At 39.4% G+C, this 17367-nt stretch overlaps 2 protein-coding genes across 3 annotated transcripts; both read left to right on the top strand.

Moving 5' to 3' along the window:
• Nucleotides 1–1434: 1434 nt before the first annotated feature.
• LOC131308431 (nuclear poly(A) polymerase 1-like) lies at nt 1435–9754 on the top strand. 2 transcript variants are annotated; one of them, XM_058335357.1, is made up of 13 exons: nt 1435–1728; nt 1821–2659; nt 2945–3022; nt 3110–3217; nt 3970–4032; nt 4137–4298; nt 5969–6082; nt 6156–6218; nt 6316–6645; nt 7485–7649; nt 7740–8558; nt 9086–9162; nt 9273–9754. In XM_058335357.1, the coding sequence occupies exons 2-13, from the start codon at nt 2543–2545 to the stop codon at nt 9316–9318; spliced, it is 2142 nt and encodes a 713-aa protein (XP_058191340.1). In that variant the 5' UTR covers nt 1435–1728; nt 1821–2542; the 3' UTR covers nt 9319–9754. The 2 variants fall into 2 exon arrangements, with proteins under 2 accessions (XP_058191340.1, XP_058191349.1); XM_058335366.1 differs by having other exon boundaries at nt 1473–1728; nt 2974–3022.
• Nucleotides 9755–10324: 570 nt separating this feature from the next.
• Nucleotides 10325–13277, top strand: LOC131324888 (protein ALP1-like). Its single transcript, XM_058357078.1, has 4 exons — nt 10325–10556; nt 11704–12226; nt 12328–12553; nt 12639–13277. Exons 2-4 carry the CDS (start codon nt 11705–11707, stop codon nt 13118–13120), a joined length of 1230 nt encoding a protein of 409 aa, XP_058213061.1. The 5' UTR covers nt 10325–10556; nt 11704; the 3' UTR covers nt 13121–13277.
• The last annotated feature ends 4090 nt before the right edge of the window (nt 13278–17367 follow it).

The raw sequence follows: 17367 nt of genomic DNA on the forward strand, positions 1-17367 counted from the left end.
TCTTGTATGAATTTCGCCCATAAGTAGAGTTGGCTATGAGCTAAAGCTCGTGCGGCCACTTTTAAGTTTCCAAATTTTTTTGAAAGCTTATTACTTTGAAAGCTTATTACCCCCTACTTCAAATTATTACTTTCTTTTCTATCTTCTTTCTCTGATCATTATTCTCATTTCTCTATTTATCTCTCTCAACTCATTACCCCTATCTCCAATTATTATCATAATTTCTGTCTACACTCATTAACCAAAAATCAAACTCAAAAATTTTCAAAACACCTAGAAAGCCAACACAACAAGATATAATTGCCCAATTTAGAATTCACGAGGGCCCAAAACTAGCAGAGAGAGGAGGGGTTCGCCTCCAGTCCAGTCCCGTCCCTCTAGTATTCTACTTAGCTCGTGTTTTGTGGGCCTATTTTGGGCTCATGTCGATAATTGTAACTGTTCATCATGTAGATCTTGTCAGGACAAGCCACCATACTAAACAAGTCCATGGGATATGCATGGACACCTGATTGATACACATTTATTTGATAAAAAATGGTGTTGGGCACACTGGATATAAACCTGGAAGCAAGTTTATATATTCTGATCATATTAATATACGGAAAATTTTAAAATATTCCCAGCTTTTACTCTAAATTTTAATTAGACTCCCAATCTTTAAAAAAAAAAATCAATTTTACTCTCAACGTCATCTTCTGTTAATCAAAACGCCCCCTTTTCGTCCGAATGACTAACGGATTTCATTAAAGGCTCCGTTAAATAGCATCCCAATTGAATTTTTATGATTCGAGCCGCTCAATGTGATCAGAATGTGATTTTAAGAGTATCCGCGTAAAATTAGCAAAAAAATGACCGGGAAGGGCTTCATCTGAACAGTTCAATAAAAACCTACTCAAATGAAGCCCTTCCCGGTCATTTATTTTTTTGTTAATTTCTCATAGTACCCTTAAAATCACATTCTAATCACATTGAGCGGCTTGGATCATCGAAATTCGATCAGAAAAGGGAATGTGCTGATTGAAGCAAAATCCGGATGTCTTGACTTGAACAAAATCAGGATTAGTCCGCCCCTCCTCTTTCTCGATCGAATTTCAATAATCTAAGTCGCTCAATGTGTTTAGAACGTGATTTTAAGGGTACTACACAAGAAATCAGAAAAAAAAAAAAAAGAAAAGTCCGGAAATGGCTTCATCGGAACAATTTTTTATTCGGATCATCAAAATTCGATTGGATGCTATTTAAAGGAGCCTTTAACGAAATCTATTAGTCATTCGGACGGAAGAGGGCATTTTGATTAATGAAAGATAACGTTTGGAGTAAAATTGATTTTTTTAAAAGATTGGGAGTCTAATTAAAATTTAGAGCAAAGGTTGGGGGTGTTTTGAAAAGTTTCCTAAACTATATCCGATGGACTTGATTTTTGTTGTGGTCGCTCAAATTAACGAAATCTACGTTATACGGAGTAAACGGTTCCGATTAGTGACGCAGATCCGAAATGGGCTCACAGAACCCGAACTGAACAGTAGAGTGGAGCGAAGGGACTGGAATGGAGGCGAACACGAGAGGGGACCTACCATACGGATGAAAAAAATAAATAAACCTTCCATCTCTCCCTCCCTCTCTCAGCCGATTCGAGCGTTGGGAACCCTAAAAATTCGTTCTTTCGGAGGTCAGAAAGACGAGCTTCGATTTTTAACAACTCTCACCGTTTCTGGGGTTTCAAAGGTAAGATTTTCCATTGGTTTATTCTTTAGCAGGATCATCTTAGCCACTGATAGTAGACGATAACCTAGATTTTCTTTTGAAATTCCGTTCAGGCGTAAATAAGGTGAATTTTGATGGTCGGGCTGTCAATTAAGCTCCGGATTGATTTGTTCGGTTTGGTGATTCGAGGCCTTTCATGTCCATCCTTTCTCACTTCGGTTGAATCAGTGTGTATATATAGCTGTATATATTTGTATGTTCTTTTGGGTAAAGAGTAACTTCTTCAAGCAAGCCATTTTGCATATCAATTTTCATGTATAAATATTAAATTTAATTTTCAGTATCTGTAAGTTATTTCTATGGTCATTTGTACCATTTACTTGCTACACATTGTACCTGTATTTTGATAAAACAAGCAAAATCTTCTGATCATGGTATTTTTCCTCAGAACAATCTAAGCTTCCTTTGCATGTCTATTTTTGACAAGGGAGGAGAGGTTTACATGTCTATTCTTTTTGTCTTCAAATCTCGCAAGCCGGTTTAATTACCTAATTAGCAGCATTCGAAATGTCTCGTGCTATATATTGGTTCAACTCTTCGGTGTATTTTGAACTTATAAAAGTCCTATTTTTTTTTAAACTTTAATGTCCAGGCCAGTTTATACACACCATGTCTAGTCTTTCAGGACTGATCCCACTATCCATTACTAGAAGTTGAGGCAAAGCCCAAAATAGTTTTGTAGTAAATTATCACGTGCATCGCACGTGCACCTTTGCTAGTAAAGTAAAAGAACAAAAGAAAAAAGAAAAAAGAAAAGGAGAAGGAGAAAGAAATTATGAGTAGCAATGGTTCAATCAACTCTGCCACTGCACCGCGGCTTGGATTGTCGGATCCAATTTTTACGGGCGGGCCTACCGAGTTTGACATGATCAAGACTCGCGAGTTGGAAAAGGTTGGTTTCTTTATGCTTCTGCAATGGAATTTATTTGTCTCAATTTTGTATATTTGGTTGCTTGCTAACAAGGGAAAATAGAAGGAATTAAGTTTTGACTATGAAGTTTTAGGGAATGATGAAAACTATCCTAAGTTTGATATTGACTATGAAGTTTTAGGAAGAACATGAGTGACAGTGCTGGATTCGCGAGTTCCATGAAAGTAGCTGGACATAATAATAGACTCATGTGTAAGAGTCACATGTATTTGAGGGTTAATATTTGTTGTTGGGTTGTGGAACCAGTTTCTAGCTGATGCGGGTTTGTATGAAAGTCAGGAAGAAGCTATCAGAAGGGAGGAAGTGTTGGGAAGATTGGACCAGGTTGAATTCTTCTTGGTTTTTTCTCCTGAATTTGATAAGTTTTATAATAATTCCTAATTTCCAATACAATTTGCATTATGAAAACAGATTGTGAAGATGTGGGTAAAGAATATTACCCGTGCTAAAGGGTTTAATGAGCAGCTTGTCCAAGAAGCTAATGCGAAGATATTCACCTTTGGTTCCTATCGGTTGGGGGTATGAATTCTCTCTCTTTCTCTCTCGCGTCTGCAAATTGGGTGCACTTGCATGATCACTTTTGAATCTTTGATTTTTTCAGCTGATATGTTGAATTGCTAAAGTATATTGTACTAGAACTAAATATGTAACGCTTTATTTTGAAAATGAGGGAAAGACTCGTTTCTGTCTGGGAGGTACTTGCATGAGGGCTACATCCTTTGTGTTCAGCTGATCTAATGTTCAAGGCTGTATCTTGGACTCTAATCACCTATGGTTACTTCTGTGAGCTCAGAGAAAAGTAAAACCATGCATGAAATACTGATATTGAACTGGTATCAATGGACTGGAAACCCAAAATAGTTAGGGATGCCCTCAAAATGAAGCACTTCAATTACTCCCTATGTTCCATATTGAGAGTCCACTACGAAAAGTTGTGCCATTTTTCAAATAAAAAAATCAACTACTTCCATGTATAATTTTTTGAATTTTTTTGCACCAAATTAAAGTACTAATCGAGATCTTTAATACGGTGCGAAAGAATTCAAAAAATTATACACGGAAGTAGTTGATTTTTTTATTTGAAAAATGGCAAGATAGAGAGTATGGGACTCTCAATATGGAACGTAGGGAGTATATTTTTTATAAGCAACATCATCATGTTATTGTGATAGTATAGTAGAACCACAACAAGAATGACTTTTGATAGAGTATCCTTCAGATACTTTATTATCTTCTGAGTTGAGTTTCTTTGGTTTATGCTTTTCAAATAGGTACATGGCCCCGGTGCAGATATAGATACACTATGTGTCGGACCTAGACATGCCAATCGAGATGTATGATGAGAACTTTGGCCTCCCTTAGCCTAAATTTGTACTTGTATTCAGTTTTCCTTACTGGAGATTAATGAGTCTAATGTCTCTTCTATAACACAATGCAGGAAGATTTTTTTGGTAAACTATACAGAATGCTGGCAGATATGACTGAAATTGAAGAATTACATCCCGTCCCTGATGCTCATGTTCCTGTGTTAAAATTCAAATTCAGTGGGGTGTCTATAGATCTTCTTTATGCAAATGTAGCCCTTTGGGCTGTTCCTGAAGTAAGGTTTTTTCCCCTCTATCAACAATGTATCAACTTTCCAAACCACCTTTGCCTATATTCTCTCAACTTATCTTCAATTAGTGCCATTGCCACCCCCTACTGATTCCCGAATGTCTTCATTTATCATCCTATCTCTTCTAGTCTTACCACAAATCCACCTTTGCATCCTCACTTGAGGAACACTCATCTTATGCGTGTTTCTGCCCCATATAATAATGCTGGCCTTATAGCTGTTCGATAAACCTTTCCTTTTAGTTTTGTAGGTTTTTTCCAGTCACAAAATAGCCAGAAGCACCCCTCCGCTCAACCTATTTTTATTCTGTGGGTTACGTAAGTCGGAATCTGATAAGGATTTTCCCCTTCAGAGATCATCTTTGGGTTTTTCTATGAGACCTATCCTATACGGTACAAGAATTAAAGAATGGAATAGCTGAATCAAAGATTTATGAGCCCAAATCTTTAACTTCTATTTATCCTCAAATCATTGAAATGTTCAATGCAAAGCATTTTCACTTCAGAACAAATATATCTATGTACACCATAATCCAAAAAAAAAGTTAGCGTAAACTAGTAGTAACTCTTTGCTTTTATGATGCAAACTAGCTAGTACATTAGCAAATATATGGAAGCAGTTTCAACTGAATCCAGATCAATAAGCTGAACAAGGACCAGTAACTACATCATTATTCGTATTTCCACAATTTACACCCTTACCAACAATTTTAATATTAGAAATTTACACGGGTCTCTACATCCTACCCTCCTTAAAGAAATTTCGTCCCGAAATTTAAGCAAAGCAACGAATACACATCATGACATCATCAAGGAATTTTAGTCCAAAAGAAAACCATGTCCTCTACACAACACTCCATATCCACCAAATTCCGTGTTCAAAATGCAAGAAAACTCTATAATGTCACAAATAGCCAGTATATTTTCCTATCGAAACGATTCCCAAGTTTCAATATTGACACACATCAAATCACAAAGTTATCGTATTCACATAAGACGTAGTTATACTACCAACCAATTCTGGTCTCATAAACCGTATCCAAACATGCAGAAGAATTTCATTACATTGTAACTCAATAACCTTGTCAAGCACGATCTAATTCACAAGTTCTAATATTAACTCATCTATCTCATGGCTTACAAAAAAAAAATTCACATACATTTACAAGGAAAAACATCTTTCGAATTCTTCTTTTTCACTTCGTTTTCTTACATTCCCGACTTACCCTCGTTCCCAAGACTTTGGTGACTTTGGTCCTATGTAACACAGACCCAGTAGATGCAATGCTAGGGACAGAGGAAAGCCTTAATTAACCTAGGATTCAGTTGCATGCAAGGATTTGAATTTAGAATGTTTCTCTTGATAGAGATAATGGAGAAAAAGGATTTGTGCAGCCGACACCCAATTTATCAGGGCACAAATTTTAGGTTGGTTTGGTTTGTTTTATGCCGATACTCATCTATCCTTCCTCGAATTTTTTTTTTTTTAATCACTGCAAAGTTTTGCTATCGTCAATCATTATTCGAAGTCGAGGCTATATTAGTTTAGATTGTAGGGTACCAGGCTTCGGTAAAGTTGTTATGGCTAGTGAAATCTGTTTTTGACAGACTTTCAATGGTGTAAGAGTCCTCTCCAATCATGTTCATTTGTTGCAGGACTTGGATATTTCTCAAGATTCAGTACTACGGAATGTAGATGAGCAGACAGTTCGTAGTCTCAATGGATGCAGAGTCACTGACCAGATTTTACGTTTGGTGCCAAATATTCAGGTTGTGATTGATTATCTGTGCATTACTAGGCTTTTAAATGTTGCTGATTGTGTAAACTTTTTGACTTGTTCAGAACTTTCGTACTGCGCTAAGATGCATGAGATTATGGGCAAAAAGACGTGGGGTTTATTCAAATGTGAGAATATATTTTCTGGCTCTATTTTATCTGTCATGCCTTTTTGCTCTCTCATTTCTCTGACTATGTTGGTTGCATGGTTGCCTGTCACAACCAGGTTACAGGGTTTCTTGGCGGCATCAATTGGGCATTACTTGTTGCTCGTATATGCCAGCTTTACCCAAATGCACTACCTAGTGTGTTGGTCTCAAGGTTCTTCAGGGTCTATAACCTGTGGCGGTGGCCAAACCCTGTCATGTTATGTCCTATCCAGGAAGGTTCTTTGGGGCTTCCTGTTTGGGATCCACGAAGAAATTTCAGGGATGGACAACATTTGATGCCGATCATAACTCCTGCGTATCCATGCATGAACTCTAGTTATAATGTTTCCACAAGTACCTTGCGTGTAATGATGGAAGAGTTTCGGAGAGGCAATGATATTTGTGAGGTACTTTTTAAATTGATGTCTTACGTCATCTTTGAGTACTTGATAATTTTGTTTAAAAATGCTTTGAATTACAACAAAAATAATAGTGCCGTTACCTATACCCTAATGGGCTGATGGATATTTATTACGAAGGTTGGGTGTTATCTTATTTTGACCATTTGGAGAAAAAATTTCATTGGACAACATTTTCAAAGGCCTTCAAGTTTTGTATGTTGGAGCTGGTCTTTTGTAATTGAGAATAAATTCTATCCACCGCCGGTGTAAAACTCCACTTTTCTACCACCGCTATTTATGGGCTCCACCGAGTGTCTATTGTTGTGATTTGAACCGTTCATATTTTAAGACCCGCAGTATAGTATTGCCATGGAAAAAATCAGCTTGATCTGTAGTCGATAGATGTATCAAAATTTGAATTTTGGTTTATAAAATGGACGATCTGATTTCTGTCAATAACAATAGAGATAAACTATCCATTTTACAAAGCAAAATTCAATTTTTGATACTCCTATCGATGTCTGATCAAGTATATTTTTTGCGTGGATACACTACTATGTGGGATCTACAAGATGAACGGTTCAGATCAACAATAAACATACGGTAGGACCGAAAAAGGTGGTGGTGGTGGAAAAGTAGTGGCGTTTTCCACCGCCGGTGGAAAGAATTTAATCTCTTTGTAATTTCCTTTTGCTGCTATGATTGTCATTGCAATTTTGGTTCGATTTCATTCTGGGCATTTTGTGATACTATTTTTGTCCACTTATGATTTGGGCCTATAACTGCTCTCTCTCTCTCATTTGCTCTGCGAAAAATTGTTCTTACAATTCTACGAATACTTGCAGGCGTTGGAGACAAATAATGCTGGCTGGATGACACTCTTTGAGCCTTTCCCGTTTTTCGAAGCATACAAAAACTATTTGCAGATAGATATAGCTGCTGAGAATGATGATGACTTGAGGAAATGGAAGGGCTGGATTCAGTCCCGGCTTCGCCAGCTTACTTTGAAGGTGACATCTGTCTTTCCATTTCATACTTGGCTATTACCACGGCTATTATCTAGCAGCTCTGTTCTCATGGTGACATTCAAATTGATGTAGATTGAGAGGGGCACAAATAGCATGCTTCAGTGCCACCCACACCCTGGTGAATTTTCAGAGAAATCCAGACCACTCCATTATTATTACTTCATGGGTTTACGTCGGAAGGAAGGTACCAATGCCCAGGAAGGTGAGCAGTTTGATATAAGGTTGACTGTGGAGGAATTTAAGCACTCTGTTGTTTGCATGTACCACTCTTGGTGCCCTGGAATGTGGATCCATGTATGTCATGTAAGACGCAAGAACATTCCTGACTTTGTGTTTCCTGGAGGAATTCGGCCTCCCCCTGCTACGAAACCTGCTGGAGAAATGCTTTCAGTTGCAAAAACAAAGGGTGGCTCTGGGAAGAAGAGAAAGCAGGATGAAGTTGCTTTAGGAACTAACTCAAAAGAAATAGCTAGTAGTACTGATTCGGGTTTGCATGCGGAAAAAAGTGCAAAAGAACGATTTGATGCTGATGTGAAGGGTATCTCGAATGATGCGAGATTTCCTGACAATACTTCATGCTATGGTCCTGAAGTTGAAGAATCAGTTAGTTTTAGCCCACCTGTTGTGCCATCAGCTTCTCCAAGTGGTTCACCAGAACCAGGAAAAGAGAAAATTGTCAGGGAGAATACTCATGAACCGTTTGTTGGCCATGGAAGTCCTTTGAAAGAACTCGATGAGTTTGAAAATGATCCTGAAATGACTAGTCATGTTCAGGGTTTTATTGGGACTATGAAAGTTGGTCTGACAGCCAAACAAGAAGTCACAGCAGAAGGGAAAGGGGCCAGTTCTTCTGCCAAGTGGTTGCAGAATGGGAGCTTGGATGAGCTTGAGGTCTTTATTGCCAACTCTTTTTATCTTAGCATGCGCGCCGTTTGACAGTGGCTTGTTTTTTGTCTTTCTTTTTTATTTGCTATTACTTTGATATTTTCCTGTATATCAATGAGGGCTTCTGTTCAATTGTGTGTGATCATTTTGCATACAACTCATTATTCTGGAATCCCAGGGTATAGGAAAAAGCCATGTCATTTTGGGTTGTACTATTACATATACAAAAACATTAACTTCTCCCTCACAGATGTCAGAGTTTGGGTTATTTTGAGTTAGTTTCAGTCGTTTGGGTTAATTTGGCGTTTGTTTTCTGTTGTTTTGATGGTTCAATTACCAATACATGCTGTCCATTTTTTGGGAAACATGACAACATCATGATTTTCAGTTTGTAGTAGAGCCTAGATTGGGACACAGAGATGCACTTTTATAAAATGTAACGGGGATTATCCTTTGTAGCTACTGTATGTTGTATGAATATAGGTGAGGTTGATCATATCTGACGGATCTCTCTTTTCTGTATTTGAAAAAAGCCTATCGAGCTGACTGGACTGGTCTCCAATGTAGCATTCACTTCGGCATCTGTGGCCCCTACGAAGCCAATTATCAGGTGATTTATCCATCAATTTAGCTTTTTATTGAATAGGATTGTAGAAGGTTGGCTTTTATTGCAAATTTTTTTTTAGTGATGACATCATTTTGTTTAACATTCCTCTCCAGGTTGAACTTCACTTCTTTGCCAAAAGCAACTGGCAGTAGCGCATAATTGGACGTGTTTTGTATTTCTCACGAACGTGATCTTCTGTTAAGATAATCTGTGTCCGTGTTCTCATATGTACTTCCAACAGAATGATAGGTTCTCCATTCACATTGTAAATACTGGGGGTGCATTGGGAACGTGGGACAGACTTTTGCTACAGAGAATCTTGATTGTTATTCTGAAGAATGTTTCTCGGTCTAGCGAGCCATAATCAACAGAGAATCTTGACCGTTTTTCTGAAGAATGGTTCTCGGTCTAGCGAGCCATAATCATGTAACTGGAATTTCCTAGTCCCCTACATGAACACTGAAGATATATGGAAGGGAGCTGTTCACTGTTGTACTCTGCTTTTATGGTTCAGTAACTCTGATACACAGCAGTTGTATTAACAATAAGTTGAATAATGAATTGAATGAATTCAAACTACCATTGCAGCTTTCAATTGTTTGCTTGGATATTAGAAACGGGTGAACCAGTTTCTCACATTGGGTGTCTCAGTATTCACATTAAAAAAATAAACTGCTTTCAATTCATTTTCTTTGGACCCTAGATTACTCGAGAAAAAAAAGAAAATATAACGAGAACGAATACATAAACCAAATAGTATATTCTTTGATATTTATGTACATCAGGGCCTGTTTGGAAGCAGAATTGTGAAGGGGGATTATGATATCCCCCCTCCTAATACGTGGGGCCACGTATATGGCGTGGTTTGGGAAGCTGAATACCAGGGTGGATATCTTTACACAGTCCTTCGGTAATCCCTCCCAATACAGCCTGAGGGGGGCTTGGAGATAGCTAGGGTTTGAGCAAGCCATCTCGAATCCGCCCTAATCCCCCCATCATTCGGACCATCTTACCCCTTCTAATCCCCCTTACCCATCCCCACGCATCATTTCTGCCGCACTCTTGTCGGTCTCTTCTTGTTCGAAAAGAGAAAAGGCCTCGAAGAGGTTTCTGGCGATTTGGTGCTTTTGGTCGATTTAGTTCGATTCACTCCAGGTATGAACAACATTCTTCGATTTGTTACTGTTTTTGTGCATTTCTGTGTTCGATTTTGTGTTGATTTATCATTCCAGCAGTGTATTTGTTCGATTTGATCTGTGGGTTTTGTGGGTGTGGACTCCAGGTACCATTTCTCTGTCTCTACTCTTCTTGGTCTGTGGTTGTTGGAACGAGAAGAAAGGCTGGAAGAGTTTTGTGGCGATTTGGTGCTTTGGTCGATTTCAGTTGGATTCACTCAGGTATGAACAGGAGTCTTCTATTTTGAACTGGTTCTGTTGTTTTTTAGGTTCGATTTGGAGGCCATTTTTTATTCCGGCAGAGTTTGGGTTCGATTTGGTTTGTGGGTTATGTGGGTTTGAACTGTTCGAAGCTGTCCGATGTAGGATGGTCCGAAGCTATGGGCGTGATATTGTCTGTTCATAAATTTGTTTTTACATTCGCTTGTTTATAGACATGTTAAAAAGTATTGAAAAGTTAAAAATGATATATACGGCTATAAATATGCCCAGATTGAAGTATTCGATTTATGTATGTATCTTAAACGATTTACGTTGGACTCGCACAAGTCAAATGGCTCTGGATTGTATATGAACATTTATATATGTGGCCGACGGATTTTGTGGAATTACAATATATATTATGAAAGAGAAATTAGTAAATCCACCAACACTTTCTGACTATTCTTAAATATGACTGAAAAAAAGAATATGGCGAATTTGGGTATTTCAAAGTCGTGGCTTCACATTATATTGATTCCTTCTTCTAGACAAAGGCAAGAAAGGAAAATAATAAATTATGATAGGTGTGTAGCTCCTTCGATGCATGTTCTCCCACCACAAGGATATATAAAAATTATTGCTGTATATTTTTCTTATATGGAATGAATTGCACAACACTACATTAATATTATAAATACCCACCAATCTCTTAATTGATTAAGTGTTCGTTTTGGTTTTGTGGTTTTGTGGGTTCTATGGACGAAAATCCATGGATTTGTTGTTGTGGATTGTTTTGTTGGTGAATAATATGTCGTAACCCATAAAGTTGGGTTGGAGAACACAGTTTGATGATTTTTTTGTCATCTAAAATATGGCAAAAGAGGTCTGGTGTAGGATAATGGTAAATAGGTACGATAAAACATATGATGAGTATGAAGTTTAAATTAAAACAAAGTAAGTAGATGAGTATGAGTTTGGAATTTGTATATGTGTATATATCCATTGAATTGTGTTCATTATTGGTGAATAATATGAAACCTTACCTAAAAACCCAAACCCTAATGATATGGATTTGATTTTTTATGAATAGTTAGGGTTCATCATTGTTAGTTAAGATTTAAAGATTAGGTTTTCATAAAAAACCCTAAATCTTGTAAGGTTTTTGTAGAATGGCAAGATTAAATAGGAAACAAAAAAGGAAAAGAGAAGAGCAAGAGGGATTGATGGCATTACAGGCCTTTATGAACGCTGTCATTGGTGTTTTTCGTTTGTACTTGTTCATCACGTCCACGTTTCGCCCTCGTCGTCCGGAGTTGTCTCCGAATCCAGACTTTTACCAGACGCACGTAAACAACATCAATAGGCTTGTAAGGGGTAGTGACGCGGACTGCCATGAACAGTTGAGGGTGAATAGACAAACTTTTATGAGATTGTGTTGTTTAGTCCGAGGTGTTGGGTTAACCGACTCACGCAACGTATGTCTCGAGGAGAGGGTAGCAATATTCTTGTGGGTCCTCGGTCACCATACGAAGCAGAGGCGTACAAAATTTGAATTCTATAGGTCTACTGAGACAATAAGTAGGCATTTCAATGCTGTACTCCAAGCTGTCTTGCGCCTTCACCGAATGCTCCTAGAGACGCCCAACCTTGTACCTGCTAACTACGAAGACAATAGGTGGAATTGGTTTCAGGTATAGTCCTTTTGAATTGTTCATATGTCATCCATTGTCAAGCTTTCCTCTTTTACTTCCACATATTCACTTACGTTAATACTCTTGTCCACTTTTGTTAGAATTGTCTTGGGGCCTTGGATGGGACGTACGTGCCAGTAAATCCCCCGGCCGCGGATAGGCCACGATATAGGTCGAGGAAGGGTGATATTGCTACTAATGTCTTAGGTGTTTGTACCCGGGACCTTAAATTTGTCTATGTATTGTCTGGTTGGGAAGGATCGGCCACAGACTCTAGAATCCTTGGAAATGCCATGGAAAGACCCCACGGTCTTAGAGTTCCCCGTGGTATGTTTCATATCCTAAGTTGTAGTTTACTTTGACTCCATTAAAGTTATCCACCCATCAATGTGTTGTCTTCCATTCGTTACAGGACAATATTACCTTGTTGATGCCGGCTACACCAATGGCAACGGTTTTTTAGCACCATACCGTGGACAGCGATATCACATTAACATTTGGAGGCAAGGTCACATGCCAATAAGCAAAGAGGAGTTCTTCAACATGAAACACTCTGCCGCTAGGAATGTCATTGAGAGAAGCTTCGGGGTTCTCAAGATGCGGTTTGCAATTTTGAGATCTCCCTCGTATTACCCTATAAGGACTCAATGTCGTATCGTGTCAGCATGTTGTCTGCTTCATAACCTAATTAAGAGAGAGATGCCGAACGATCCCATTGAACACGAGTACACTGCGTGGGAACAAGCACATGTGAACGATGTCCCTGTTGATGATAACATTGTTAACGTTGAGAGTTCCAATGAGTGGACTGCGGGGAGGGATGCTCTAGCGGCGGCCATGTATAACCATTGGTTAGCCAATGGTGGGGGACAAGTGGAGGGCATCCTTCCTTGATTATATTTTCGTTTTGTGGTGTACAACATTGTAATTCTAATAATTCGAACTTGTTCGAAACTTATATTTGTGAACAACTTGTAACGTACTATTGAATTTGCCGGTATTTTTCATAACGTAATGTTTAAGGTCGTACTATTACAATTGTTGGCCACTTTTAAATGCATTTGCAGCTATGGCTACTAACGATGTGGAAGTAGTGGAAGTGGAAAGGCCTACAAAGCAAAAACGTAGGACTTGGAGGAAAAGGGAGGAGGATGCACTAATGAAGTGCATGCTCAATGAAGCAGCACAGAAGTGGAAGGCCGATAATGGCTTCAAAACGGGTTACTTCACCCATTTGGAGAAGGAGTTAGAGAAAGTGCTCCCGGGTTGCAACCTTAAGGCAAACCCCCACATTGACTCTAAGGTGAGGTATTGGAAATGCGTATGGGCTAGAATTGTAGACATTACAAACCTAAGTGGTTACGGGTGGGATGCGGTCAACAAACGCATCGACGTGGACCAAGTTGTATGGGATGCGTATGAAAAGGTAAGTCCCCATCTTGAATTCCAATGCTTTAAATTGAATATTAAGGCATGAGAATTCGTAGTAAATTTTTAAATGGTTGTGTAGGCCTATCCTAAAAAGGCCCAAGGCTTGTATGGGAAGTCTTTCCCGTACTTTGAAGATTGGCAAACCATATTTGGCAAGGATAGGGCTACGGGGGCAGCCGCCGAAGATTATGACGAAATGGCGCGGCCGGATATTCCCAATGAAAGTGTGGAGCCACACAACTCTACTGACTTTTACGATGCCCTATTCGATAACTACGATCAACATCTCCCCAATACTCCTACAACTCCCGTAACTCCTACAACTCCCGTAACTCCCACACCTCATTCGTCACTCCCCACGTCCACTCCCCATGGGTCAATGCCGGCGGCCAATGCTGGAGTCCCAAACAAGAGAAAGAGGACAAGAATGGGTGATGCAGAGTTGTCCATCCATGCGAGCATGGACAATTTCTTCAAGTCAAGTAGTACCTATATGGAGAAGATGGCCAATTCGTTTGGCTATGACAAAGAGTTATCCGCCCGACGCACGATGGTGAAAGATGAGTTATCGAAGCTTGATATCACCTTGACAGAGAAGTTCAAGCTAAGTGCAGTAATCGTGCAAGCGGAAGAGAGGGTGGATGACTTCTATGGGACTAAGCCCGAGGAGAGGCAAGCTTTTGTGGAGGCCATCCTTGCCGGTGAAGTGTATGGTCCCATCTAGTGGCATTGAGGAATGAATGCCTTTTTGAAGTGGCTAAAGTACCATTATAAGCAAGAATGGTACTTTACCCACTTTTTTTGTAGTGGCATAATTAGGAAGCCTTTTGTTAATCCCTAATGAACATTTGCTGCCTTTTGTAATGTAATATGGTACATGTGGATGCATAGTTTTTGCTAATATTTGGGAATGTATTATGAAGTATATATATGAACTAATGCACTTTGATCTTAAACTTGGCAATTTTGTACATTTGATGCATACATTTTGTTAATATTTGGGGATTGTAATATGAAGTTTGTTTGCATGACAGGTTGTTTGCAACTAAAGTGAGTCTTACTAGGGCAATGATGAAGCGATTAATTCTTATTTAAGGTAGATACCGTGGCGGGGTAACGGTAGTTGCAGCCATTGAGTTCCCTAATGATGGAATTATATTGTCGGAGCCCATTGAAGGCTATGATGAAATTTTTCTGAGCCGCTGTCCACTTACTGGTAGCTTTGTGGAGCATGTGCAGAGTGTGTGTGTCTGTGTGATTAGGTGCAGTTCAACTGTCATAAAAATCCTACCTAAACTGATGATCCATGGCAATGATGAATCAATCCATTAATAGGGCAATGATGACAAAATACATTAGTTGTGATTAACGTAGAAACATTGGCGGGGTAACAAATGTTGCAGCCATGACTACCCTTGTGATAACAAATATATGATCTGAGCCCTGTCATAACTCCAATGCAGTGCATGAATCAATGCAGTTAAGTAAATGGCAATGAAGGAATTTTGAACTGTTGGTTTCTATAGTGCTTATTGTAATTGCATAGAACATGAGGTGTACGAAAATGTGATGGTTCTGTTCAGTAGCAGGTTCAGTTTTGGCCATATTGTTTCTGTTCTCAACTGTGGGAAGCAATTTTGTGCAGTTTTGGTACCCCTAATAGGGCAATGATGACAAAATTAGAATTTAAATTAATGTAGTGCCTTGGCGGGCCAACTTTTTGTTGCAGTCATGCATACCCTTGTGAATAAAAATACATGATCTGAGCCCTACCAGTCCAGTTTTCAGCTTTGTCCAATGCTGTCTCCAAAATGCAGTGTCCTCGGCGTGTCCCCCATGTGTCCCCTATAAATAAATAATTATTATGAATTAAAATACCACGTAGCGTGTCGAATACGTATTTGGGCGTGTCCCCATGTCCAATACGTGTTTGGTGTCTATGTTCTGTTCAGTTTCTTTTGGTTTCTGCAGTGGTGTTTGTAATGGCATAGAACTGGGTCATTTGGCCTATGATGATACTTCTATGTGCCTCTGAATCAATCCTGATAAGTAAATGGCTATGACGAAATTTTGCTGAGCCACCTGTTACTGACTTCCCAAACGACGCCATATAGCCAGGCCCACGGACTAGAAGGGGGATATCACAATTGAATCTGGGCTGTTTTCTGTTTACAGCAGTTTGATGTTCTGCAGTTTAATGTTCTGCACTTTCTGGTTTGTTGCTTGTTGTATATGGATTGTTATAGCTTAATTCTGCAGTTTTGAAGGCTGGACATTAGTACTGCTCTTTCCTGTTCATCAGAATGGCATGCAGTTTTGTAGTTTTTGGATACTGCAGTTTTGTTCTGTTCTGGTGCAGCTATTTCTTATGTTGTGGTTCTGCAGTATGGGAGGGGGTGTTGTGTGTGTGTGTGTGTGTGTGTGTGTAGCAGGTGCAATGTGTGTGTGTGTGTAGCATGTGCAGAGAGAGAGTGTGTGTGTGTCCAGTTTTCTGCTCTGTCCAGTTTTAAGCAAGCTGTATCTGTGTTGTCTTCCAGTTTGTTCTTCTATTGTAAGTGGTTCTTCATAGGGCAATGATGAAAAAATGACAATATAACTGAAGGTTGTGGCATGGCGGGGCAACTTTTGGTTGCAGCCATGCGTACCCTCTTGCGTTTCGTAATAATTTACTGAGCCCATTACGATTTCTGATCTGTCCACTTGACGAGTTGAAAGGTTTCTGCACTTCACATTATGTTCTGTTCTGGTTTAGTTTAGTTATGTTCTGTTCTGGTTCTGGTTCTGGTTCTGGTTCTGGTTCCGGTTCTGCTGTATTGTTAAGTTCAGGTTATGCAGTATGGGAGGGGATGTTGTGTGTGTGTGTAGCAGGTGCAATGTGTGTGTGTGTGTGTAGCAGGTGCAGGGGGATTGTGTGTGTGTGTAGCAGGTGCATTTATGTGTAGCAGGTGCATTTATGGTCTCTGTGTGTGGCAATGGCAATGGTTGAGTTTGGTCTCTGTCTGTGTGGGAGGTTCTGTTTTATAGCAGGTTATGTTTTGGCCATATTCTTTCTGTTCTCAACTGTGGGAAGCAATTTTGTGCAGTTTTGGTACCCCTAATAGGGCAATGATGACAAAATTAGAATGTAAATGAATGTAGTGCTTTGGCGGGGCAACTTTTTGTTGCAGCCATGCATACCCTTGTGAATAAAAATACATGATCTGAGCCCTATCACCCCAGTTTTCAGCTGTGTCCAATGGTGTGTCCAAATTGCAGTGTCCTCAACGTGTCCCCTATAAAAGCAAATAATTATTATTGGATACGCCACATCGCATGTCCAATACGTATTTGGGCGTGTCCCCGCCGTGTCCCCGTGTCCAATACGTGTTTGCTGTGGTGTTTGGACATGTTTCAATCACTTAACTGCACTTGCACAATTTCTTTAGCATCACTGGTGGGTATGATGACATTGTTCTGAGCCAAGGCCATGGTTTTATGTTAATTTCTGTTGGTGGTTATGATGAAAAGTTGTTTTGTGACCTGTTCCTTCCACTTTTCTGTGCAGTTGATTTCAATTCTGTGGGCAACTGTGTTGCTAGTTCAATGGGCAGTTTGTGGGCTGTTTTTGCAGGTTACTTAGTCATGTAGGAGGGGGGATATCATAATCCCCCTTCACAATTCTGCTTCCAAACAGGCCCTAAAGGTTACAGTTTTGGCAAGGGTTTTGTTTC

The sequence above is a fragment of the Rhododendron vialii genome, chromosome 1a, assembly GCF_030253575.1.
Source record: "Rhododendron vialii isolate Sample 1 chromosome 1a, ASM3025357v1".
Lineage (NCBI taxonomy): Eukaryota > Viridiplantae > Streptophyta > Magnoliopsida > Ericales > Ericaceae > Rhododendron > Rhododendron vialii.

What these genes read in the sequence shown, in the direction of transcription:
- LOC131308431 (XM_058335357.1), top strand. Translation starts at nt 2,543, where the DNA reads ATGAGTAGCAATGGTTCAATCAACTCTGCCACTGCACCGCGGCTTGGA. An exon ending in AGACTCGCGAGTTGGAAAAG is followed by an intron (nt 2,660 to 2,944) that starts GTTGGTTTCTTT and finishes TTGTGGAACCAG; the next exon opens with TTTCTAGCTGATGCGGGTTT. An exon ending in TGTTGGGAAGATTGGACCAG is followed by an intron (nt 3,023 to 3,109) that starts GTTGAATTCTTC and finishes TTATGAAAACAG; the next exon opens with ATTGTGAAGATGTGGGTAAA.
- LOC131324888 (XM_058357078.1), top strand. Translation starts at nt 11,705, where the DNA reads ATGGCAAGATTAAATAGGAAACAAAAAAGGAAAAGAGAAGAGCAAGAG. An exon ending in ATAGGTGGAATTGGTTTCAG is followed by an intron (nt 12,227 to 12,327) that starts GTATAGTCCTTT and finishes CACTTTTGTTAG; the next exon opens with AATTGTCTTGGGGCCTTGGA. An exon ending in CGGTCTTAGAGTTCCCCGTG is followed by an intron (nt 12,554 to 12,638) that starts GTATGTTTCATA and finishes CATTCGTTACAG; the next exon opens with GACAATATTACCTTGTTGAT.